Below are 26629 nucleotides of genomic sequence, written 5' to 3'. Positions count from 1 at the left end.
TTTGACCGAAATTGGATCAATAATTAAACCTTAATACATGAACTGCATCGAATTAAAATGTACTGACCAAATTGAATCTAAATTATAAGTTCAATAACAAATCTGTAATTAACACAACACTTGCATGTAAAGAAGAGTGTGCAAGTGTTAGGGGATTAGACACCCAACCTCACTCACCTTTAAAGGTGCATTTTCTGACAGTTCCCTAATCCAAGATGATCATTGTGCATGATCAGCAAAAAGTTGTACCCTGCCAATACAGAAATTGAGCTGGAAAGTTGAGGACTGATTTGGTTGGGTTGATCTGTTACCCTCCCTCTGCAATCCGACAAATCTATATGTATATAATGTATAAACATTATTATATTTAAATTGCAGGAAACTGGAGTTCAGCAGTGTACAAATAACATATTAAACTATAGCTAGCTCCAGTGTTTATCTTAAAAGAAAGAGGCAGTGAAAATGCACAATGAAAAGGGAAAAGGCTTGATGACCTGCAAATCTTTATATGCTACATTCATCTTCTGTTTTTTTTTTCATCTGTACAACAGTACTTCTAACTCTGGGAGCCAATCTCCCTGTTCTCTATCAATTTCACAAAATTGCGGACGATTGTCTTGCCTTCACTGGTGATAATGCTTTCAGGATGAAACTGAACACCCTGCAATTTTTTCACTCAGATAAATTTACTAGAAAAAAAATAAAAGATTTTTATTAAACAAATGAGGATTTCAAAAGACAAACCAGGGACCAAATTCTTAGCAAATGTTTGACCTCCTACACTGCTCTCTCTCTCTCTCTCTCTCTGTGTAATCTCGGTTTAGTTCTGAAAGTAACTGTCTCCATAAATTTACAGTCATCATCTCCCTTCTCACACTTTATTTAAAAGGTTATCTTCCAATTAATCTTGGTGTCTCACAATAAGAAGGCGGATTGTGAAATAAGAAATGCACACATTTCTTAAAATATATATATATATTTTGGCCTATTGTTAAGTGGTTAAGAGAACAGTGCAATAAAATAATATAAATGCGACACAAGACTCCCACAGGCCACATCATTGGAGTTTTGAAAGGACAAGGTCTTGTATCTCCATGCTTGGAGAGTTTTTTTTATTTGAACCTATGATGTCCGGATAATAACCTTACCATAGCAGTAAGGCTCGCCAGCTCGCCCTAAAATTAATAAACAAATATTAAAATATATATTATATATACCCATCATTCTGCACTGATAATCAAATCAAACCAAGCAAGACTATTGCCTCAAACTGAACCAAACAAAGGTGTTTATATATTTAGAAATGAAAATCAATGGTTTTGAGGCCAAGTTGAAATAAAGTGGACCACATTATCAGGTGATGCAACTCTTTCCCATGCTCCTTCACTCCTTCCCAGTAGTAACCAGAAAAAATTTGGCATGCTTTCTAATAATTCAGAGTAGACCATCCTTTTTCTACTTTAACATCTTGCCATCTGATCAGGAATTATGTACAGACAGAAACATAAAAAAACATTTGTAACAAAAAAGAGGTAAAATAAAAAAATGAAGATATAAGGCATGACACACCTAATAACACATAGTTCTAAGATCAAACTTGAAAAGTTTGTCACAATAAAATAAACAGACATGCTGGTTTGTTAGCAAAGAGAAAAGTCCTTGAGCTTTTGAGGGGGATAAAATCTATTTGGATAGACAGAAAGGGAAATAGTTGTCTTAATAACTTGATTCTTCTGTCAATTTTGTGAAGAGAGTGTTCTGTGGATTCTTATAGATATAGGCCATTTCTTCTTTGCAGTTTGGTTACTCTCTTGGTGCCCGTTTAGATTATATATATATATATATATAGAGAGAGAGAGAGAGAGAGAGAGAGAAGTAGCAGCATATGCATTCACACGAACCTCAAAACTACAGTTCAAAGGCACAATCCTTATACCATATGCAACTTCTTTTATTCTTTTCAGACAAAAGACGAAATTATATAAGACAGATCTACAATATATCAGAAGACAAGAAATCTTCCTCAAAAAATAAAGTAAAAGCAAACTAAAACAACAAGGTTCTCTGGTTTTGTTGCACATCGATAAGCTATAACCCAGAAACAAGCTGTCAGAATACCACTACCAGGTTACCTAAAAGTTTAAAGCGTTAGGTTGTGGACCAAAAATGCATATTGAACCTTAACACTCCACTGCATACAATCTGTATAGCAAGCCTTAACACTCCCTCACATGTGCAGCCCAATGCATGTGGAGAGAGAACAGTCAATGACATCAATTATTGGAAGCAAGGTAATTTTTTTAACAGAAGCAAAAATCGCGGGCAATGAGACTAGAACCTAGGACCTCAAGGCAAGCATGGCTCTTATATCATGTTGTGAACCTGAAAATCTAATAAGATGAAGAGAGTACGGTGGAGAAAATGAAGGCTATCAGATGATGCTAGAAACAGCAGGAACAGCACCTACTCAGAAACAGCACCGAGTAGAAAACAAGGCACGCACAGACCAGAACTTTGGAAGCATGCTAAGGCTTCAACAAGCAACCAGTAACATAAGAAAACACAGCACCACAATACACCAACTATTGTATAGTCTGTGGAGGCTGGCACATAGGGAGAAAACTATGCTGGAACTTCAGAAGACCAGCCATAATGTCACAAACACCATGGGTTCTCGAAGATCAGCCCTGAAGCTCATAAAACAGAGGCTGACATCGACTGGATGTAGATGCAAGCACAAACAGGAAACAGGGAAGTCAAACATCTATGACAACCCCCAAGGACAACAGACAAACAGGTGCAGGTAGGACTAAACCATCCCAGAATTTCACACAACCAAAAACAACAAAACCAACCTGGGGGATGCATCCACCAGCAACTGCTGTTAACACTAACAGCATTCACTGCTTTCGCATCAGCAGCAACTTATAACCATATATATTGCATCCAATAATGGATGCACATAGCCCAACCAACAAAACAAGGGGCTATAATGATTCTTAAAAAATATGGGGCATCAGATTTATTAGCTGACTGAGGAAGAAAACAGAAACAAGAAAAGAAAATTTTGTCAAAAGCCAATTTAGATCAACAGCAGCGAGAAACTGGCAGTGAAAGAGATGCATAATTGTAACAGCAATGGATAGGAGAAATGAAAAGCGACCACAAAAAGTAGCAATTAACAGAGAGAATGAACAGTATTAGCAAACTATTAAGGTACCACTTGGTATGAGTAAAAAATTCAAAAACCGAAACCAAAAATGGAAAGCTAGAAATAAAAACTAAAAACAAGAAGTGTCTGTGAAAGTGAGTAAAATTCGAAAACCTGAAATGACAATCGCAATCTAAAAACTAAACCCAAAAATCACAGAATTGCTTCAAGGGGAAAAAAAAGAACCCTTGGCATGAATGTTTGAATTGTTATTAGCTATGTAGTGTCCCAAAAAAGCCCACAATAATAATATGAAAATTAAACATATGGAGTTGCTTTAGAATGTGGCGCTGTCGTTTGCTCACTGGGGCAAAAAAACAAAAAATCACAACAAGAATCTGGGAAAAAAATCTTGCTCATTCACTGAAGAAGACAGGCAGATTGGTTGACGGGAGGAAAGGGACCATGGTTGTAGGACGTGTGAACCCCTGAAGTACAGCCTATGAACAATAACTGCTGCAGCGTATTAAGGGCAAACTCTTGGAAGCAGAAACAAATCCAAAAATCATGATTTGCAGTGTGTTGATTTGAGAGTGAGAGAAAGAGGATTACCTGGTAGTATACAGAAGAGATGTCCAAGTAGGACTTGAAAGGAGAAAATGATTATTGGGAAGAAAAAGGAGGATGTGAAGTGCAATTGCCCTATCATTTTTCATGGAAAAAAATAAAATAAAAAATGCACTTCAATGTTGCATTGGGGAGATTCAAAGTTGCAACATTGGGGCATTATTTAGAATGACCGTTCAAAACAAGTTGCATCAATGAGTGAAAACCACTTTTTTGGTTTTCATTTGTTGGAGAAAAGAGGAGAACCATTTGTCAAATGTAACTTTCATTTTTATTACATTTCCATAAAATTGAGTACAAGATATAGAGATACAAGAAACTATTTTAGGAAGCTATTCTATGTCTGTTCAATATTTACGGCTATAATCATGTTTGACCCTTGAATGAAGGAATTCCTAAATCTAAGATTTTCATAGCTGGCTAATTGCGGGACTCACGCCAACACTCCCCCTCACGTTGGTGTGTAGATATCTCTAACACCTAACTTGTCAAGTGAGTCATTGAAGTTTCTGCTGGAAACGGCCTTGGTAAGAATGTCAGCTAACTGATCTTCAGATTTAACGAAAGGGAACTGAATGATCTTCTCTTCCAGGTTCTGTTTGATGAAATGTCGGTCTATCTCCACGTGCTTGGTGCGGTCATGTTGAACTGGGTTGTGAGATATGTCGATGGTAGCTTTGTTATCACAGAATAAATTCATTGTAGAGTCAGGAGGAAAACCGACCTCTGTTAGCAAACCTCTAAGCCAAAGAAGCTCACATAATCCTTTTGCCATGCCTCGGAACTCAGCTTCAGCACTGAATAATGCTACTACCTTCTGCTTTTTACTCCTCCATGTAACTAAGTTTCCTCCAATAAATGTAAAGTAGCCTGAAGTAGACTTTCTATCCAAGATATTCCCAGCCCAGTCCGCATCCGTGTACCCTTCAATCTTCAGATGAGCATTCTTGGAGAACATTAGTCCTCTTCCTGGTGATGACTTCCGATAGCGGAGAATTCGAATTACGGCACCCATATGGTCTTCACTCGGATTATGCATAAATTGGCTTACCACACTTACGGCGTAAGCAATGTCTGGACGAGTGTGAGATAAGTAAATGAGCTTCCTCACTAGTCTTTGATACCTGACCTTATCAGCTGGCACCTGGTCCGAATATTCTCCAAGCCTATGGTTCTGCACAATCGGCGCATCCACAGGTCTACACTCTAGTAATCCCACTTCCGTTAATAAGTCTAGTACGTATTTCCGCTGAGAGAGGAATATGCCTTTTCTTGACCTCGCCACTTCTATTCCCAGAAAATACTTAAGCCCTCCCAAGTTTTTCATTTCAAATTCAGTAGACAATTGTTCTTGTAGCCTCGAGATCTCATCAGCGTCATCCCCAGTAATTATCATATCATCCACATACACTATTAATGTTGTCACCTTGCTTTGTCGGTGTTTTAGGAAGAGAGTATGGTCAGAGTTACTTTGGCGATAGCCATACTTCCTCATAGCTGAACTAAGTCGGCCAAACCATGCTCGCGGTGACTGTTTTAGTCCATACAATGCCCTCTCCAGTTTACAAACAATTTTGTTCCCAGCTGATCCTGTATATCCTAGCGGGATATCCATGTATACCTCCTCGTCAAGGTTGCCATGAAGGAAAGCATTCTTCACGTTGAGTTGATGTAGTGGTCAGTCCAAATTTGCTGCAAGAGATAGTAATACTATAACGGTATTCAATTTAGCTACTGGTGAGAAGGTTTCTGAGTAGTCTATGCCATACGTTTGGGTAAAACCCTTCGCCACAAGTCTCGCCTTGTATCGGTCAATTGACCCATCACCCTTGTACTTTATAGAGAACACCCATTTGCATCCCACTATTTTTTTTCCTTCCGATAGTGGGACCAACTTCCAGGTATTATTTTTCTTTAAGGCTTCTAGTTCTTCTTGCATTGCTTGCGCCCACTTTGGATCAAATAACGCCTCTTCAGCTCTATTGGGAATATGGCAGGAGGATAGTGTTTGAGTGAAAGTCTTGAGCGGCTTGGACAAAGCTTGAGTAGATACATAATTTGCAATTGGGTATTTGGACTTCCTTCCTTCTTCATCTGGGCTATATCTGTTCGGTGGTTTCCCACGATTGTGTCAAAAAGGCAAAACATAACCAGTAGAGGAATCCAAAATATTAGCATGTAAAGGTGCAGCAGGAGTACTTACCTCAGGGACATTCTCAGGAGGAGGAGGGTCTTCGGGTACTGAGGAGTGAGGGGACTGAGGGTACTCTGTATTTTCTGCTTCTTCATTTCCATGTTCTTCGGCTTCTTCATTCCTCAATTTGACATATTCAATCTCTCGTGGTACCTCATGCGGTTCAATCTCTCTATTTCCAGTTCCATGCTCACCTACGGGGGCCATCAACCAACTTGTCTCTTCTACTTGAGTCTCCCCTTGAAGGGAAGAATTGGGTACCCGTGAAGGATAGAAATGCTTGGACTCAAGAAATGTAACGTCCATGGTGATATAGGTTCGGTTGGTAGTAGGGTCATAGCAACGGAAGCCTTTTTTATGTAAACCATATTCCAAAAATAAGCACCGAACGGCATATGGGTCCAGTTTGGTACGTTGATTCTTGTGGAGGTGGACAAAAGCAACACACCCGAAAATTCTAGGAGGAAGCATCAATATTGAGGGAAGGGATATATGAGTAGAGAGGATTTGTAAGGGGGTTTTAAAGTGTAAAATTTTAGATGACATACGGTTGATTAAGTACACGGCAGTAGTCACAGCATCCCCCCAATAGCAACTCGACACCATTGCTCCAAGGAGTAGGGCACGGGATGTTTCCAAAATATGCCGATTTTTCCTCTCGGCGACACCATTTTGTTGTGGTGTTTGAGAGCATGAGGTCTCATGGAGGAGGCCATGTTGTTGGAAATAGGCCTGAAATCTTTGGTTGATGAATTTGCCACCATTATCTGAACAAAGAATTTTTATCTTGGAAGAGAATTGAGTCTGAACCATGGCATGAAATGCTTGAAAAATGGTGAAAACTTCGTCTTTGGTTTTTAGCTGATAAAGCCATGTCATTCAAGTACAATCGTCGACAAAAATTACAAACCAACGGTGACCAGAGGAAGTAGGTATTGGGGATGGTCCCCACACATCATAGTGTATCAATGCAAATGGAATATTAGTTTTATTCAAGCTAACTGGATAAGAAACTCGTTGGCTTTTAGCCTTGATACATGTATCTCATTTAAAGTCCACATTCTGTAAATGGGAAAACAAAGATGGGAGTAGATGCCGGAGATAGCCAAATCTGTCGTTCATGGAGACTGGTTTGATGGTGTGTGTGATTTGCTTTGCCTGGACTGAAGTCATCAAGGTAGTACAGTCCCCCCCCCCCCCCTCTTAGTACCACGCCCAATAATCTCCTTACTGAGAACATCCTGAAGAAGACAAAAAGTAGAGTATATCAGCACAACACAATTAAGTTCTTCAGTAACTTGACTCACAGACATCAATTTGTTGGAAAGAGATGGAACAAGAAGTGTGTGAGTTAGAGAGAGAGAGGGAGATAGGGGCACGGTTCCAGCCCCTATGACTGGGTAAGTGGCCCCATTGGCATTGGCAATGCAAATCCTCCATGGCTGAGTTGTGTTGGAGAAGTCATTTGGATCAAATGTCATATGATCCGTCGCTCCGGAGTCGATAATCCAGGCACCATCATTCCGAGTAGTAGAGGTGCAAAAAACTTGACCACAATTACCTTGATTTGGGGTTGAGGTAGATGGTTCAGCCACGGGAATAAGAGAGAGTTGAGATTCAGCCGTGGCCACCACTGCTCGACCTAGAACGTCTTCAGTTGCAGGAGCATCTCATTTCTTTCGGGCTTGTAATTCGTGCCACCAGTCTGGGTAGCCATGTAATTTGAAACAGGTTTCCCGAGTATGTTTTGTACTCCCACAGTGAGTGCATTTATTCCCATCAGAATGACCTTTGGATTGTGAGGAGGACCCAGACTTTTGTGACTGGCCAGATTTCACGCCTTTGATGGCCATAACAGCACCACTAGCCACTGCTTTTGCTCCAGATATCATCACAGATTGTCGGAGATCTTCCCTTCGAACGTGAGCATATGCCTGCTCAATTGAAGGGAAAGGTTTCAGGCGAAGAACATCGCTCCGAACATCATCCAATTGATCATCTAGTCCATCACGAAAAGTGTATACTCGCTCCTCTTGTAAAATGGAGCTGTAGCTTTGTATGTCAGTTGCACATTTCATTGGATTCGATCGACGAAAATCGATCTCTCGCCACAAACCCTGTAGATCGTTATAGTATTTTTCTATAGATCCGCCTGCTTGTTTCATTCGAGATACACGACGTTGGAGCTCGTATACCTATGAGGTGTCAGTTCCATCGAAGTATGTTGTGGCTGCAGAATCCCATACCTGCTTAGCCGTTGGGTAGCGAATAAAGTTCACGACCAAGGAATGATCCATGGAGTTGATCAACCAGCCTTTCACCATGGCATTCTCAGTGCACCACTTACGAAAGGAGGGGTTGGTTTCTGGTGGTTGGGGGTAGCCTCCATTGATGTATCCCAGTTTGTCTTTTCTTGAGATATACATCTCAACAACCTGGGACCATAATCCATAGTTGGAACCATCCAACTTGATGCTGATTGGAACCATCGGAGAATCAGTGATGGGAAAGGAAGAGGTCTGGACCCTTGACAAAACCTCCGTCATTTTTTATGTTAGATTATCCATGATTTTTTTGGAGTCAGCCATGAAGGTCGAGCAAAATCTTGACCCCTGCCTGATAAAAAAACATGGAACCCAAGATTATGCTCTGATACCATGTCAAACGTAACTTTCATTTTTATTACATTTCCATAAAATTGAGTACAAGATATAGAGATATAAGAAACTATTTTAGGAAGCTATTCTATGTTTGTACAATATTTACGGCTACAATCATGTTTGACCCTTGAATGAAGGAATTCCTAAATCTAAGATTTCCATAGCTGGCTAATTGCGGGACTCACGCCAACACCATTTTCTTCTAGAAATCTGGGCACAGCACAACCAGCATGTTCTTGAACATGGCTTTTGCGTTTTGAGGCAATGAAAACAAAAAATGAGCAACAGCAACAATACCAAATGCATCCTAAAAAAATGAGTGGTTTTAAGCAGTTACTATATTTAAAAGCAAAAATAAATAGACAGCAGATAAAAAAAAATTCCCCTGTATATGGAAGAAAAAATTTTCTTACTCTAGAAAGTTTGCGCACTATTTTCTGCAAAATATAGTCTAATCACAGATTTTTGAGGCAATCAGAAGCATGGTCTTAAATTTCCACGAAATTGTCGAAATTTCCGATTTCCATCACCGTCGAAATTGAAATGGTAGTCGATTTCCGTCTTGCATAATTTCCGTCAAAATCTCAAAGAATCATCCGAAATTTATCGAAACCTCGAAATTTTAGCGAAATTTGTCAAAATTTTAACTATGCAATGAAATTTTGTCGAAATTCAAACAAGAGATTCAAGAGTGAAGTGAAATTTCTCTTTTAATTTATTTTATTGAAACAAAAGTTTATCACAAGTGCTTTTGAAATTATATGAAAAAATAACCTTATAGCAATATTTTATTTAACCATTCATGTCTAAATTATCAATATTTGTTTAATAAATAATTTTTAAATGATTTATGAATTTCATTTGCATTAACTGAATATGTTAAATGTACATTATCTTACAAGCATGCTTGATACACATACTATTTTACGACTTTTCCACTTCATACAAAACATAGATGTATTTAATTTGTAATATATTAGTCTTAAAACTTATATTAATATGTTTGTTAACCATTTCTAAAGTTTCACAAATAATTTCATGCTTTACTACTAGTTTCCGTTATTTTTTCAAATCGAAATTGAAATTGACATCGAAATCGAAATTTTCGTACTTTTGGAGCTTCGAAATTTGAGTCGAAATCGAAATTTAAGACCTTGATCAGAAGTAACCAAATTATCTTGTCTCTAATAAAAGTGGTTAATCACTAGAAAGTATTTGTAAACACGTGTAAAGTTTTCTGATACAAAATCTTCTAATTCATCAAATTACAGTCAACCTATAAAAAACCACACAATGCTCATGGCTTCATCACTTAAGGAAACCACATTCATACCTGCAGATGCTTATATTTTTTGTGACGAGCAGCCATTATTAATCCATCTTCCGTCCATGCTGTAACCTCAAGTACTTCACTAGGAAAACTATCTTTGTCAATCACAAGGCTGTGATATCTACCAACAGTGAACGGACTGGAAACAAGTACACAGGCCATATCATAAACCATGTCACAACCTTAACATAATACAAATGCTCATGTGTCCAAGGTAAAAAATACAGGTTAGACCGCTAAGAGTCCTACAAGTTATGCTACTAGATCAACATATTATTGATCTGTTTCAAACTAAATAAACACACAGCATAGATTTTCAATAGAAATAAGGAAGTTAAAGAGAAAAATCTCATATAGTCTTGATATGTAATGTAAAAACTTGCAATTATATTTATAGCATTCTAGTTTAGCAAGATAGCAGGCACCTAAGGCAACAAGAAGCAATGTTACAAGGGGTTGAAAAAGAAGCAATAAACTAGGATTAGATTAATACAAAGCAATAGACTAGGATTAGATTAGCAACTTGGAATATAGGGACACTTACAAATAAAAGCATTGAAATTGTGGACACAATGATTAGAAAAATTAATATAGTTTGCCTTCAAGAAACAAAATGGGTGGGAGAGAAAGCTAGATAAATTGATAAATTAGGATTCAAACTTTGATATACTGGAAAAGAAAGACATAAGAATGGAGTAGGAATTATTGTAGATAAAAATTTAAAAATAGCATTGTTGATGTAAACAGAGTAGGGGATAGAATTATAAAAATCAAGATGGTATTAGGCCAAGAGATAATAAATATCATTAGTGTTTATGCTCGTCAAGTAAGCATAGCAGAAAATATTAAGAGACAATTTTGGAAAGATATGGATAGTATTTATTATACAAGGCATACCAAGGATTGGGAAAATATTCATAGGAGGAGATCTGAATGGACACGTTGGAAGGGATAATAAAGATTATGAGAGGATAAATAGAGGATATGGATATCGAGACAAAAATGAGTCTGGGGAGATGATCTTAGACTTTGCTATGTCATACAATTTTATTACAATGAATACTTGCTTTAAGAAGAGAGAACATTTAATAACCTTTCAAAGTGGACAAAATAGAAGTCAAATAGATTGTTTTTAACTAGGAGGGTAGGTCGTTTATCATGCAAGGATTGTAAAGTTATTCCAGGTGAAAGCCTAACAACACAACATAAAGTTTTAGTGTTAGATATATGTATTAAACAATGGAAGAAAAATGATAAAATAAACCAGTGTAAGAGAACTAGGTGGTGGAACCTAAAGGGGATAAAATAAACCAGTGAAAGAGAACTAGGTGGTGGAACCTAAAGGGAGAAAATATAATAAAATTTAAAGATAAAATGATCAAAGATGGGGATTAGACTATAGAAGATGGGATAGATACAAATACTCTTTGGAGTAGTTTAGCTAACTTTATTAAAAAATAGCAAAAGAGACTTAGGTGAATCAAGAGGATGATTCTCAAATAGTAATGAAAGTTGGTGGTGAGATAAAAATGTTCAAAAAGTCATAAAGATAAAAAAAAATTTGGTATAAAACGTGACAAAAATGTAGAAACATAGATAACTTTGAAAAGTATAAAAGGTGAGAAAATATGCAAAAAAGGCCGTCAGTGAAGCTAAACACAGATCATTTAATAGTTTGTATAATAGATTAGATACAAAAGATGGGAAAAGACATATATTTAAACTTGCTAAAGCTAGAGAAAGGAAGAGTAAGGACTTAAGAAATGTAAAATGTATAAAAAGTGAGGATGATATTGTCTTGGTTAAGGACGAAGACATAAAAGATAGATGATGAAATTACTTTAGTAAGTTGTTTAATGAAAACCAAATAGAAGGCTTAAACTTAGAATTGACAAATGAGGAAAAGACTAAAAATATGATATTTATTCGCAAAATTAGAGTAAAATGAAGTTAATTTTGCACTAAAAAAGATGAAAAATGGAAAAGCTATAGAACCGGATAACACCCCAATTGAAGTTTGGAAATGCTTAGGTGATAACAAAATTATATGGTTAACTAATTTATTTAACACAATTATAAAAACTAAGAAAATGCAAGATGAATGGCGGAAAAACACTTAAATACCTATATACAAAAATAAAGGAGATATTCAAAATTGTAATAACTATCGTGGAATTAAACTTATGAGTCATACAATGAAACTGTGGGAAAAGGTGGTTGAACAAAGATTAAGGCTAGAAATGAAGGTCTCAGAAAGTCAATTTGGTTTTATGCCTAGGAGATCAACCACAGAAGCTATATCTCTTTTAAGTAGATTAATGGAAACATTTAGGGAAAAGAAGAGGGACTTGCATATGATATTTATTGACTTAGAAAAAGCATATGATAGAGTACCTAGGGAAGTTTTATGGTAGTTTTTAGAAGAAAAAAAAAAAGGTATATGTAGTAGGTATACCAATGTCATTAAGGATATGTACGATAGAGTAATGACTAGTGTAAGGACTATAGATAGAGAAACTAGAGAATTTTCAATCACCATAGGTATACATCAAGGATCTGCTTTGAGCCCTATCTTTTTACTTTAGTGATGGACCAACTGTCTAAGAGCATTCAAAATGAGGTTCCATAGTGTATGTTGTTTGTGGATGATATTGTACTAATTGATGAAACTAGGGGCGGAGTAGAGGCTAAGCTAGAATTATGGAGAGAAGCTTTGGAATCTAGAGGCTTTAGGATAAGTAGAAATAAGACAGAATATATGAAATGTAATTTTAGTAATGATAGAAGGAATATTGGAACAAAGTTAAACTTGATGATGAAGAAATAAATAACACTTGAAGATTTCGATACCTTGGATATATTATGCAAGCTAAAGGAGAAATTGAAGATGATGTAATGCATAGAGTTAAAGCAAGTTGGACAAAATGGAGAAGTGCTTCAAGTGTGCTTCGTGATCGTATAATACCCTTAAAATTAGAAGGAAAGTTTTATAGAATGGCTGTAAGACCAACTATGCTACATGGATAAGAATGTTGGGCGACGAAGAAACAAAATATTCAAAAAGTAAAAATTGCCGAGATGAGAATGCTTAGATGGATAAGTGGTATAACATTGAAAGATAAATTAAGGAATGAACATATTCGTGGTAAGTTAGGTGTAGCTCCTATAGAAGATGAGATAAGAGATGGACGACTAAGATGATTAGCGCACTTACAACGTAGGCCACATAGTGCGCCAGTGAGGAAGAGTGAGTTAGTTATTGTGGGGGAGGAGTAGAAGTGGTAAGGGTAGACCTAAAATAACTTGGAATGAGATAGTGACTAAGGACTTAATAGCCCTAAATTTGTCAAAAGAAATGGTCTATGATCGCATTAATTGGCGGAAAAGGATTCATATATCCCACCTAGTGGGACTTAAGGCTTGGTTTTGTTGTTGTTGTTGTAATTACTCTTATTTCCTGTATCTACTCTCAACCTTCTATATGCGTACATATTATTTCCTAACAAAGCCTATTTTTTAGGGAAAATAAGTTAAAATTTTGGTAAAAGAAAAGAAAAGTGCAAAAGAGAAGGGAATCTCTAACCATCAGTGATTTGATTATTTCAAAACAAAGCGAGGATTGAGAATTTATTTAACGGACAAAAAGGATATTTGACACCAGACAAAGGTCTTTTTATTACTATAGAGAATGAGATAAGGAAGTTGTGAATAATATAGATTTTGATGAAAGAAAAGGAAAATTCTAACAATGATGTAAAATTTGTTAACACGCAGTGATGTCGGGCAGGAAAAGAAAAACAGAAACCGGGGGGGGGGGGGGGGGCGAGAGAGAGAGAGAGAAGAATACATGAGAAGAAGAAAGACACACAGCCAGACAGAAGAAGAGGAGGAGGGGAAACAGTTTTGGAATTCTTCTGGAATTCTAAATTCAAATTATAACAGTACAAAAGTACTTATGAACCCAACATAACAACTAAAACATATAATTGGAAAAAACAGCCACAAAGTACTTAACATATTGATTAAACTTATAAAATATCTAGGATCTTCCAAACTAAAATAAAAATCCTAACTTTTAAAGCTATAGCTGACAATCCTAGAATATAAACATCTAAAGTTGGTCCTCCATTAAATTTCCATTTGTTAGAGAAAACTCGACCTCAATTTCTGAAATGGCAGTCTCTTTAACTAATTGAGCAGGAACAAAATCAAACATGTAGGCAAATCAAGAGGTACCACGAACTACATTGCATCAACAATCACCATATGAAAGAATATCTAAAAGATCCTCCAACTACAACTAGCATAGAATGCTACAATGTCCTCTGATAAAATAACAAATTCCCCAAACAAGATATCAATTTAACATCCAAATTTAGGAACAACTTAAGAAAATATGTGTTGAATCCATATTCTAAAAAGATGGAAAATGTTTCACTATGTTTGATTAAAGAAGAAATGGGGGGAGAAAATGCAAGGGATGGAGGCACATCTTTACTAGATGTAGGAGAAATCATCTCAGGGGTTTTGAACAATAGGTTCCATGATTAGAGATTTTTCAACTAACTCTGGCAAGAAAGGGCCTAAAAATTATTTCCATTTTCCATTTACCTCTTTTAATTTTCCAAAGAACAATAAAAATTACAACTTATTTTTTTAGTTTTCGAACTTTTGTTAAAGAAGTAGAAAATATAGAGTTTGTCTAGTTATGCAAAACAGTTTTTTATTTTCTATTTGTAGATCAAAATAATTACAAAATCGATAAGTTATTTTTCAATTTTCAAAAATTATATAAGTGCTTGGATCATGGATTTTCGGACTTGGATTTAGATTTGAAAGAAAAGACAATTATACACTATATTTTGTCATAATCCACCCAAACCCAAACCCAAAATCCAAATTCCATGCTTCTAAACACAGAGTAAGAAATTAGAGATCTAGAAAATAATAAAAAGATGTTTTCCAAATTTTCTATATAAATTTAAAAGTTAAACAAGGTGGCATTAGAAATGGTGTTATGGTGGATAGCTAGGGAAATCGCTCAGCTTCCAAAGCCAGGTGGTAAGCCTCAAATAGAGTGGTGGGACATTTTTGGTTTTGCAAAATAATAAGCTTTCTAATTTCATCTCTCAACCTTTTCTTGAGCATAATTATCACTCTAGGTTTCTCACTAAGAGCACACCAATGCGTGAGATCTTTGAACCCAAGGCAATAATTTATGACACTAGAATAGAGCTGCCTATAATTGCACAGTTGGTCCACTAATTGCTCCCTATAAGAACATGGGGCATATTTCTATCTTAAAATACATCTCAATTCAGACCATAAGGAAACAAGTGGTTCTCCAATATAATTTTTGTCCCTTTTCAACTTTTTGCTAGTACTGCTTTGCCAAACCTAGAAATTTTAATCTAGCAAAGTAGACACTCTGGACACAATCCATAGCAATAAAAATAATTTTCCTTGTAATTCAACCAATCTGAGAAAAACCATGACTTGGACAACCATCAACATCACAAGGGCATCTAGGTTTTGACAATTGTAGGGAATTGCCGACTAGGTGGGAACTAGACGTGTGCAATTGACTCACATTTTTTTTTTTTTTCAAGTGGAGACCAAATACAGGCCTATGCCCTATGCAAATTCAAACAAGTATCAATCATATAAGTAAAAAAATATCAATTTCTGTGGAGTCCAATTAGTGTAAGTTTATGCAATGTTAGCAAAAGGTCCTTATGCCGACTTCATAACCTTAAGAGATCTTTTAATTATCTCTCTCGAATTGAACCCAAATGCTCCGTCAATTTACCTTAAATAGGAAACTGACAACACTGGATCTTGCTCCAAAATATCAATGGCACGATGACAGAACTAAATTTATCTACCAAAACATATAAAAAGCACTACAAGCTAACATCAAAATATTGAGGAAATCCAATTTATCATGGCCAGATTCAACTTTCCTCAGTTCTTGAAGTTGCACAAGGTTCTGGAAGTCTGAATTTATCATCCAAAATGCGAAACAAACTCAATCAATCAGTTTTCTATCAAAATGCTTTAAAATTTCAGGGAAAAAACCCAAATCTTGAAGGATGCAACCATTTTCTCGTAGGTATGGAAATAGCAGAAGGTTCTTGTTCTGTTTCACTTGAGCATCCTGACACACTGGGTACATGCGCCACCAGTGACAGTCCTCCAGCTATGGAGTTTCAGCTGGTGGCAGATTGAGGGGCATTGAATCTGTTGGGGGTGGCAGTGAATCAAAATAAGTCCAGCAAATGTGGGATTTTCACTGGGTCAGCTGCAATAACTTTAGGTGGTTTATGGGGCCTTTCCAGTAGTCGGACAACAGTGAAACTTTAGGCAGAGTGTATCTGGAGGTTCTACCTTTAATAGTGATGGTGATTGCATGAAATTATGACTAGAACGTGGAATTCAAAACTGAGGAGCACAGCTTTTTTTAGGAAGTAAGGTTGATTGAACCTCCAATATTCATTGGTTTCTTTGCCTAAACCATGGGAATTCTCTGGTTTGAAGCAATGTTGGAAACAATGGAAGGGACTACAAATATGGCTGTGGCATTATAAGACAACAATGGTTGCAATTAAGTGATTGAAGAACAATTACAGACTGCAACAAAGAAGACTGTGGGACTGGATTGAACTTTGCTTTGATAACAAATTGATGTAGCATGGGAACAAAATCAAAAACAGAGAGAGAAAGAGAGAGAGAGAGTTAAGGGAGAGACAGAAAGAGAAGGAAAGAAGAAGGGAGAAGAAGAAAGACACAGAAAAACAGAACAGAAAATAGAACAGAGAGAGAGAGAGAGAGAGAGAGAGAGAGAGAGCATACATCCAAGTGAATTGGGCATTCAGATAATTCAAGCCTAGACGGCATAATAACATTTCTGATAATTATGCTTGCATAATAACATTTCTGATAATTATGCTTGTTTTATTCATCCCACACATTAATGATCATATTTGGAGTAATGATTTCCTGTTTCAGTGAATGAGGATTATCCATGCTCACATAGATCCAACAAAAATTTTGTTCTGAATAAATTTCATCCCTTGAAAAATAGATGACAACCAAATATTGTTAAGAGAAATATAAACTTACTTCGATAAACCAAAAAGCAAACCATCTTCCCCCTTTTCATCATAATATACAGGGGAACTTTTCCCATGCATAACACCAAAAGGAGAACGCACAACCTTCCCTGCAAAGGGAGGGAAGAACATGAACTGAATTAGAAATCACAAGCTACCAGGTTTTCTGGGAAAAAAAAAGCTAGAAGTAAAATAACGATTCATGAATATGGAAAATTTTACAGAAAGTAATCCAACCTAGCACATCAAACCTCTTGGCCAAATATTTACGTCATTTGTATAAAAATTTGACCATTTTGCTTATAGTTTGAAGCAAAATTTTCTCCTCAGTGATTCAAACATGACCACATCTTTTTATAACAGCTCTAGCTAACATTCTCGCATTCTCAAAATCTCAAACCATACAACTAATACATACTGCACCAATTTTTTTTCTCTCTGAACTCTAAACAGAAACAAACTATCACTGGTAAACACTGCAGATCTATAAAAAAGTGTTCATTATGAAGGCAATCGCACAGATATACATTGTTACAACCCAAAGGGGTGTGCATGCATGCACACTCATAATACACACTCATCGAAGTGGCTATAAAAAAGTTAAATACATTGTGTATTAAAAAAAAAATTGAATACATAATGCAAAACTCACCTCCAAATGCCTCACCAATGCACTGCAAACCCATACACACACCAAATAAAGGCACAGTAGGTCCAAGTTCCAAAACAGTTTGCAGTGATATCCCAGAATCTTGAGGTGTACCTGTAAAAGGAAAATGTGACTTGTTAAGATTTGAAATACACTGTTGGCCAACAACCCAGCAACTTAAGCTTTTAGGTAAACAGTAATTTAACATGGTATCAAAGCCATGGTTGCCAGGAGGTCCTAGGCTCTAGTCTTATAGTCTGCACTTATCATAAGTTTGCTTAAAAACTATTGCGTTCCTAAATCCCAATAATAGGTGTCAATCATTGTTTATCTCTCCACATGCTATCAGGTTGCATGCATGGGGAAGTGTTAAGGCTTAATGTACATTGCTGGCCCATAACCTAACAACTTAAGCTTTTAGGTAAAGCAGTAATCTAACATGACCAACCTGCAGCATGTTGATTGACATATTAAAGTGCAATGTAGCTAGAGCTCTCACCTGGCCCAGGGGATATAAGCACTCCTCTTGGATTTTTCCTATGAAAATGAATAAATAAATAAAAGTTACACAAAATTACATAAAATCACTTCTGCAAAGTACTTCAATATGATTCTTTCAGCACCCAAAAGGCCATCATGTTATATGCACAAATTAATGACAATTTACCCATTAAAACAGAATGTTTTTTACCCTTTCAGTTCCTCTACTGTAAGCTCATCATTTCGGTAAACTTCAAAATCGCACCCTAGCTCTCCCACATACTGCAGAAAGCATACAAAGTACAATTACAGTAATAAATTTAAAAAAAATCAACACTGCTGTAAACTTATATGAAGGCCATTGTAAAAGAGCAAATAAAATCCAAGGCTATCAAGTGCAATCACAAAGGACCAGGTAAAACAGATTAGATCTAATCAGATAACCTGTGGGGGATCAGGGAGGTTTAAAAAAGATATGAGAGAATGCAAACAATAGAGGACAAAAACTCCTCAGAAAAGAAAACTAAAAAAAATATCAGCAAAAAAAGAAACAAATGGGACTGCCCACCATCCATAAAAGACATAAAATTTCTGCCCAAAAAACTCCTTTTCAACCCCTTCCCATTATAGTCAATAGAGCACTGCAAATTAACTAATTACGGTGGTCCCTTTTAGCCTTACTTTTACCGCCCTCTGATGGACATCCTTCCCCTTTGGGCCAACTAGCCGCAAACACTTTTTTTCCAGCAACCATTGAAAAAGAGACACAGGGACAGGCAAATACCAGAGAGCTGGCCAAACTTATCTCTTTCCTCGGCAATTCTATCATTCCCCGATATAGAAGTATCACCCAAAACATCTGATGAAACTGAGTCAACCCCATATTCTTATCAAAATTCATCCAATAGCAATCCACCATCACATGCCTATTGCAATTACTATCATCATCAGAAGCATCAGCCCAATTCTTTTAAAGTTCAACCTCTCGCGCCTCCCAGCCTTCTCATCTGACAAAACTTTCACCTCCATGTGGACTCTTACAATAGAAAAGCTACCTGCGCTGTTCCCCTCTAAAAAAATTCATTGTCATCACATCAGAATTGGTTCGTTTCTTCAAGCATTTTTCGACATCTCAGCATCCACTTGAATAAGCTAAACTTTGGAACATCCAGCCCCAGCTGATTCCTAAACAACCGCCAAAATGTTCCCCACACCTACTTTCGGTTCTGTGATCTCTGTCACACTTGATTGTGTTACTAATTGACTTACAAGTGGAATCCGGCTGCTGTAGACTTTGATAGTGGTTCCTCTGATTCTCTGCTGAACCCAAAAACAAAAATATAACATCATTTGGAGGTCTATTTGAAGATTCTAAATGCTTGCTGGTCTTCCCACGGGAAGACCCATCTTCAATGGCCTTGCAAGCAGGAATATCACCTCACCAGAAGCTGGATAGGATCCTTATTCCTTACTGCTACTCGAAGAACCAAGAGTAAACCCTCATTGCTGCAACTCATGCTTAAAAAAATCCCAATACAAATTCAACTCATTTAGATGAAGGCTGAATGGTGGTTCAATTGGCATAATTCATGATCCATAGTTTCTTACTAGAAAATTTCAAAAAAAATTAAGAATGGAATTTCCGGACTTTAGGTGATTCTTTCATATCATAACGTGATAATTATAACAAGAACAGAAGCACACTTTACGCCCATTTAGTTCATCATGCAGGTTCATAAGCCACAAGAACTCACCCCTTCTTCAGCATTGACTTCCACCACACAATAACTTGCTCAAGTTTCAATTTTTCCAACAAAAATATCCTTTTCGCAATTAACTCTTTTGTTTTTTGTTAGATTACTGCTTCACCTAAAAGCTTAAGCTTTTAGATTGTGGGTATATCAAGCTTTAACACTTCTCCACACAAGCAGCCCAATTGCACGTGAGAGATAAACAAATGACAAATAACACCCATTACAAGGAATAAAATTATTTTTAACCACCACACAATCAACACGAGCAACAATACTAGAGCCCAGGACCTCTTGGCAAACATAGCTCTAATACCGTTTTAAATTACCACTTTACTTAAACTTAAACTATTAGATTGTGGGCCAACCATGTATATCAAGCTTTGTGGAGTTCCTTCACCTTCTGATCATTAAGATTTCTATTAAAATGAAAATCCCAAGAAGCAGAGATCCCAACAATAAAAAAAATAGATAAAAGTTTAGTCCTTCAAATGAAAACAGCATAAAAGTTTAGTCCCCACCAATATAATAACTTCTTGTTGATGTGTTGTGCACCAGTGCCACATCAGACTTCCGTTTGGCCTCCAGTACTTCTGAGTCAATAGTCTCAGTATTGTAAAATTTTCAAAGTTCAATCTGTCCAATAGGAAAAATAAAATAGCAATAGGGTAAAATCTTAGTCCACCCTTGTGCAATTATCCTATTTTAATATAATGGAGAACATATTTAAATAACTAATGAATTTCAAGAGCAAATTAATTCTACGACTCAGTTTTAAATTTAACTTGATCTGGTTGCTAAATCTAAATATTGCATTATTTTAATTGTTTGATATCTAATATTTGAATATGTGTTGTTTTTCAATTTTAACCTCCTAAACTGTCAAGGACATGACTGTTTGGTAAAACTTGCAAGCAATTACAAAAATAAGTTTTAATTTTTTTTTTATAGCAAAGGAAATTTCATTAATAGGGAAAGAATTTATGGGGAGGGAGAATAAGTTATCTCTCGAAGAAAATATACTTCAAACCAAAAAGAAAAAACTAAATCCTGCTCCTCCAATCCTGTTCTAGAAAAAAACTAAAACAACAAATATCAAACCAGTCAGTTCCTCCAATCCCTATTTAAATCTAGAAAACTAGCTTCCCTAAAAAATTCCAAACCCAACACACCATAAAGAAGTCATATACTGAACCTTTTCCCACAAACCAATGACCAATTTAACTTCTTCCCAAAAAGTATCCATGCATTATGCTCCAGCCATATATCCCATAAGACTGAAAATTTGGGACTCTTCGATAGAGCTGCACTATCCTTCCTTCTCCCAAGGCCAGCAAATGAGATGGTTGACAAGTCTTCCACTGAAAAGGGGCAAACCCAGCTCTCTTTTATAATACCAAACATTTTGTTCCATATCCTCCATGCAAAATCACAATGTAGAAAGAGATGGGATGTTGTCTCGGAGTTCCTATAACAAAGCATGCAAACACCTAGAGAGAGCCTTCAAAACAGAAGTTTTTAATTAAATATAAATAATATTTTCTTGTCATATAATTAATTAATAATTATAAATAAAAATAATATAATTATTGTTTGACAAAATAAAATTTATTATTTTAATTTAAACCACTTGGGTTTTTTGTCATTTTCATTCTTCATAAGGGATTAATTTGAAAAAGAGACCCCTAAATTTCCCATTACTAAATAAGACATGGTTTACACGCCAGATTTGGTTCAGATGAAATTAAGAAAATTAAAAAAAAAGGTCACCAAATGTTAATGTGTGGCTGGTTCACTTATTTACTCAACTAAGCCTCAATTCAAAGGCCATGTAGATCAAACACCCCCATCATCTGAAAAACTAAGTGTTAAATTTCTTCCACCTTCTCCATAAAAAAATTTATCTAGAAAAACAAAGCCCTAGATTATTGACCTTTTCTTTCCATTTAATTTGGAAAAAGTACTTCTAACAGTCTTTTTTCTTCAGAGAGGATGGATTTTTACTGGCCAGTTGAGTGTACCAGAAGAAACAGGAAACAGGCACGCTAAAAACTGAAAATAAAATACAATCAAACTTGGATGAAACATTCTAATGGCAAAAAGCCCTTCAATAACAAAACATCAGAATATAAGTCAAAACAGAATGAGAAGAGATTCTCCAGAAACAATTGCAACTCCTCTGTGACCAACGAGTAGAAGATGAACTGACCAACTAACTTACAGCTTCTAACCCAAAGAAAAAAGGCTTCAAAAAGAAAATCAACAGAAATTCAACCAACTGTAAAATGCACTTACTTCCCTCAAGGTTTCATGAAACAACACTAAGCCTCCCTAAAGGTTTTCTTAAAAACAGAAACGCCCTTAACTTTTAGATGTATCCTGAAAAAAACCTCCCTGACCTAAAATTTAAGCGTGCAGTCATATTTTAGTAGTTTCCTAACAAATAACAGCAACATAGAGTTTATGATAATTTATATGCTAGACTAGATACAAAAGAAGGGGAAAGAGACATATAAATATGCTAGAGCTAGAGAAAGAAAGTGCAAAGATTCAGGAAGAAGACATAAAAGAGACGTTATGAAGCTACTATGATACGCTGTTTAATGAAAGCCAAATTGAAAGCTTAAATTTAAAAGTGAATTGAGGAAAAAACTAAAAAAACTTAGATTTATTCACAAAATTAGAGTTTCTGAAGTAAAGATGGCTTTAAAATGGATGAAAAGTGGGAAATCTATAGGACCAATAACATCCCAATTAAAGTTTGGAAATGTTTTGGGGATAAAAGAAGTATATGGTCAACTAACCTATTCAACACTATTATAAAAACCAAGAAAATGCGGGAGGAATGGAGGAAAAGCATGTTGATACCTATGTACAAAAACAAAGATGATATTCAAAATAGTAATAATTATTATCATGGAATTAAACTTAAAAGTGATACGATGAAATTGGGGGGAAAAGGTAATTGAACAAAGAATAAGAATAAAAACAAGGGTCTCAAAGAGTCAAGCTAGTTTTCTACCTACATACAAAAACAAAGGTACCATTCAAATTATAATCAGAATTAAACTTATAAGTCGTACAATGAAACTGGGAGAAAGGGTTATTGAAAAAATAATAAGAATAGAAACGGGGTTCTTAGAGAATCAATTTAGTTTTATACCTCGGAAATCAACAACAGAAGCTATTTATCGTCTAGGAGACTAATGGAAATGTTTAGGGGAAAGAAGAGACTAGTAAATAATTTTTATCGACCTAGAGAAAGCCTATGATAGAGTACCTGGGAAAGTTTTATGGTGGGTTTTAGAAAAGATGGGGGTATGTAGTAGAAATACCGATATCGTTAAAGATATGTGTGATTAAGTACTGATTAACATTAGGACTGCAGGATGAGAGTCTAAAGGATTCCAATCATAATAGGTGTACATCAAGGAACAACTTTGAGCCTTTATATGCTCGCTTTAGTGTTTGATGATCTCACTAGGATGTATGTTGTTTGCAAATGAAATTGTTTTGATTGATGAACGTAGGAGCGGAGTAGAATCTAAGTTATAAACAAGGAGAACAACTTTAGAGTTTAGAGGTTTTAGGATAAGTAGAAATAAGACAGAATATATGAAATGTAATTTCATCCATGTAAAAAGGAATATTGAAGATAAGACTAAACTTGATAATCAAGAAATCAATAGCACAAGTAGATTTTGATATCTTAGATCTATTATGCAAGCAGAAGAAGAAATAGAAAAGGATGTAATACATAGGATTAAAGCAAGTTGGATAAAAAGGAGGAGTGTTTTAGGTATGTTGTGTAATTTTAGAATAAAATTAAAATTAAAATTAAAAGGAAGAGTTCTATAAGATGGCTATTAGACCAACCATGTCATATGCATTAGAATGATAGGCAACTAAGAAACATATATGCAATAAGTTATGCATAGCATTAAAAGATAAATTAAGGAATGAACAATTGAACATATATGCAATAAGTTAGGTATAGCACCAGTAAAAAATAAGATAAGGAAGAAGCAGCTTAGATGGTTTGGGCATTTGAAACGCTAGGCAACTAGTGCACTAGCGAGAAGGAGTGAGCTAGTTGTTGTTACTAGTATTAGAAGTGGTAGGGTAGACCTAAAATGACATGGAATGAGATAATGAAGAAGGATTTAATAGCTATTAATCTAGTCGAAGAAATGCCCTCAATCGTGTGAATTGGCAGAAAATGATTCATGTATCCGACCTCACAGTGGGGCTTAAGGCTTGTTGTCATTGTTGTTGTTGCTATTGTTGTTGTCGTATTTTGTTACCGAATCACCTTTTTTTTATGCAAGGTCAACTTTATTTAAAAGCAAAATAATTCACTTTACCCTTGTTCTTAAAAGTAGAACTGTATGTAAATGAATTACACACAAGTCAATACCTTGTATACGTAATGGATCTTAAAGTATTGTTTCTGCATCTCCCTAACCCTTATTGATATGGACATAGTTATTTGCACATAAGATCCTCTCTTATGGATCTAATTCAAAATTAGTCCTCTCTCGTCAACTAACTCAAAATTTCTTGAGAATCTATTTTCAAAACTAATAGGATGGTTCATTGCAGGCACGCATTTCTTTTACAATTACAATAGTATGCAGAATAACTCACTAACCCTTGTTCTTCAAAGTAAAACCCAGTGAATGAAAACAAATTACAACCTCGATTTAGTGATTTAAATATATATATAAATTATGTTTATGGAAATGGACATAGTTTTGTCCCCTCCAGACTCCCTTGACTCAGTACTAACTCAAAAATTCTATGAATTTCTCTCTAAAGCCAACAATGTGTAATGACGAGAGATGATGAGCGAATAACTTTGTTCCATTGCCATAAAGCATAATTTATATACATTACCGAACAATGTGTAATTTATTTTTGTTTATCAATTCTACTTTAAAGAACGTGAGTAAGTAAATAACTATGCTTTTACATAAATAAGTTAATGACATAAAAATGATGATTTAATGGGAAGATAGAAATTTTAAATTAAACTTAATATGACTCTACGCCTCAAACTCTGGCTTTGAGAGTTTTTGTCAAAATAGTTGAAATCTTCGACATTCAGTTTTATTTCCTGAAAAATTTCGAGGAAGCAAGTGGATTATACCCAAAATGCATGCATTCGAAAAGAGAATAATCTTCACAAGAAATAAATTTAATCTTGATGGAACTAAAAGAGGAGGGTGGAATGTGACAAGAAAAATCATCAAACCTGGCAAAGATTGTAAGTAAAACTGTCGTAGTTATCTATAACGATAATTGGATTGCTCATCTTCTTGCCAGAAACAGGAGACTTCGAATTCTGCTCCGTGATTGCCACAGATGCTCTGGGTACGAATGCCTTTCTCTCTTTGGCAATCACTGACCCATTGGGACGTTCTGCACGGGGAGCGTAGCATTTCATCAGTCATACATACACACGAAACACATGAGTGACAGAGAGAGAGAGAGAGAGAGAGAGTAAGCTAATGGACTAACGAGGTGGAAGAGAGAGCTCGGAGAGGGCGGGAGAGGCTGCCTGTAGGGTTCTGAAGGGCAAAAAGCGTTTGGGTTGAGTAGAGGGAAATTGAGGAGAAAGCACAGCTGCCATTGTTACACAGCAGACTCTTTTTTGGAGAAGGGAGTTTCTGATTCAGGCGGATCAGCGGACACCGGAGAGCGTTCCGTCCAGCCGGCTTAAGTATAGCTCTAAAACGACAGTGCAAAGGGGGGACTTTTGACTCTTAGAGATGCTCAAAACACCGGTTTGACGTTGCGTAAGATATTTAATTATTATTATTATTATTTTTATGCACGTCCAATATATTTATGTTTTACGATTTATCCATTAAATATTATGATAAAAATTATAATTCAAAAAGCTGTTTTCTTTTTTATTTCACCTCATCTTAAGAGGGAATTGTTCAATTTATTTTAATTAATTAAGTTTGAAATTATTGAATTAAAAAATATATTTTTATTACATTATCAACTAATTTGGTATGCTTTGTAAAGCATACCTACCAAAGTGAGTAAAGAAAAAAAAAATTAAATTGATTAATTTAAGAGAATTTCTAAACAAATGCACTTAAATTAATGTGTGGGTACATGCATTGGAAGGAACCATGATTTTATAATACAATCTTTTGTGAGGATAAGTTGTAGGAAATTCTTAATCTTAGATGCATCTTCCTTGATTCCAAAACACTTCAGGCGTAAAAGCGAATCTATGCAAAAGTTAAATCATTTTACTAGGGATCGGCAATCATGGTCCTTTACTTGTAGGTGTCTTCAGTTGTAAACTCGATGCCTTCCTATCACTTATCTCAGCCTTCGTTTGAGGGCAAATTTTAAGGGTATTGGGGATACCATGGTTGATGAGTTTAAAAAGAAATTCGTTGGCTAGAAAAAAGAACTTTTTGTCCATAGGTGATGTTGGAAATGGTGTGATCTCAAGATGATTTTCAAAGTGAAGAGTAAATAAGAGTATAGAGTTTTGAATGAAAACAAAATGCCCAAATAAACACTCTCTTGTAAAAATGATTTTCAAGAAATAAATAAAAGAGAGTTATTGGAGAGTAAAAATATTTGCCCCAAAATGATTTTTGAAATGAAAATGTAGTTGGGGGAACTTTGATTAACTAAAAGATTTAA

At 35.7% G+C, this 26629-nt stretch overlaps 1 protein-coding gene across 4 annotated transcripts; it reads right to left on the bottom strand.

Annotated features, from left to right (window-relative positions):
* On the bottom strand, window positions 1–25739 carry LOC131148829 (anthranilate synthase beta subunit 2, chloroplastic-like). 4 transcript variants are annotated; one of them, XR_009135071.1, is made up of 9 exons: window positions 25475–25739; window positions 25209–25375; window positions 18415–18485; window positions 18223–18260; window positions 17727–17837; window positions 17085–17184; window positions 9966–10101; window positions 495–661; window positions 1–318 (listed from the first exon to the last, which is right to left on the bottom strand). XR_009135071.1 is itself a non-coding variant. In XM_058098761.1 (8 exons), the coding sequence occupies exons 1-8, from the start codon at window positions 25584–25586 to the stop codon at window positions 557–559; spliced, it is 840 nt and encodes a 279-aa protein (XP_057954744.1). In that variant the 5' UTR covers window positions 25587–25739; the 3' UTR covers window positions 340–556. The 4 variants fall into 4 exon arrangements, 2 of the variants coding, with proteins under 2 accessions (XP_057954744.1, XP_057954745.1); XR_009135070.1 differs by having other exon boundaries at window positions 1–334; window positions 25475–25736; XM_058098761.1 differs by lacking the exon at window positions 1–318 and having other exon boundaries at window positions 340–661.
* Window positions 25740–26629: the final 890 nt, after the last annotated feature.

Source organism: Malania oleifera, chromosome 2 (assembly GCF_029873635.1).
Source record: "Malania oleifera isolate guangnan ecotype guangnan chromosome 2, ASM2987363v1, whole genome shotgun sequence".
Classification (NCBI taxonomy): Eukaryota; Viridiplantae; Streptophyta; class Magnoliopsida; order Santalales; family Ximeniaceae; genus Malania; species Malania oleifera.
Note: the sequence above shows the minus strand (reverse complement) of the source record. Positions and strands in the feature narration are given on the sequence as shown.

Excerpts from the sequence above, each read along its gene's own strand:
- LOC131148829 (XM_058098761.1), bottom strand. The coding sequence starts at position 25,586 with ATGGCAGCTGTGCTTTCTCCTCAATTTCCCTCTACTCAACCCAAACGC. Across the intron at positions 18,261-18,414 it reads ACAGTAGAGGAACTGAAAGG|GAAAAATCCAAGAGGAGTGC; the intron begins GTAAAAAACATT and ends TCATTTTCATAG. Across the intron at positions 662-9,965 it reads AAAAATATAAGCATCTGCAG|GGTGTTCAGTTTCATCCTGA; the intron begins GTATGAATGTGG and ends AAAAAATTGCAG.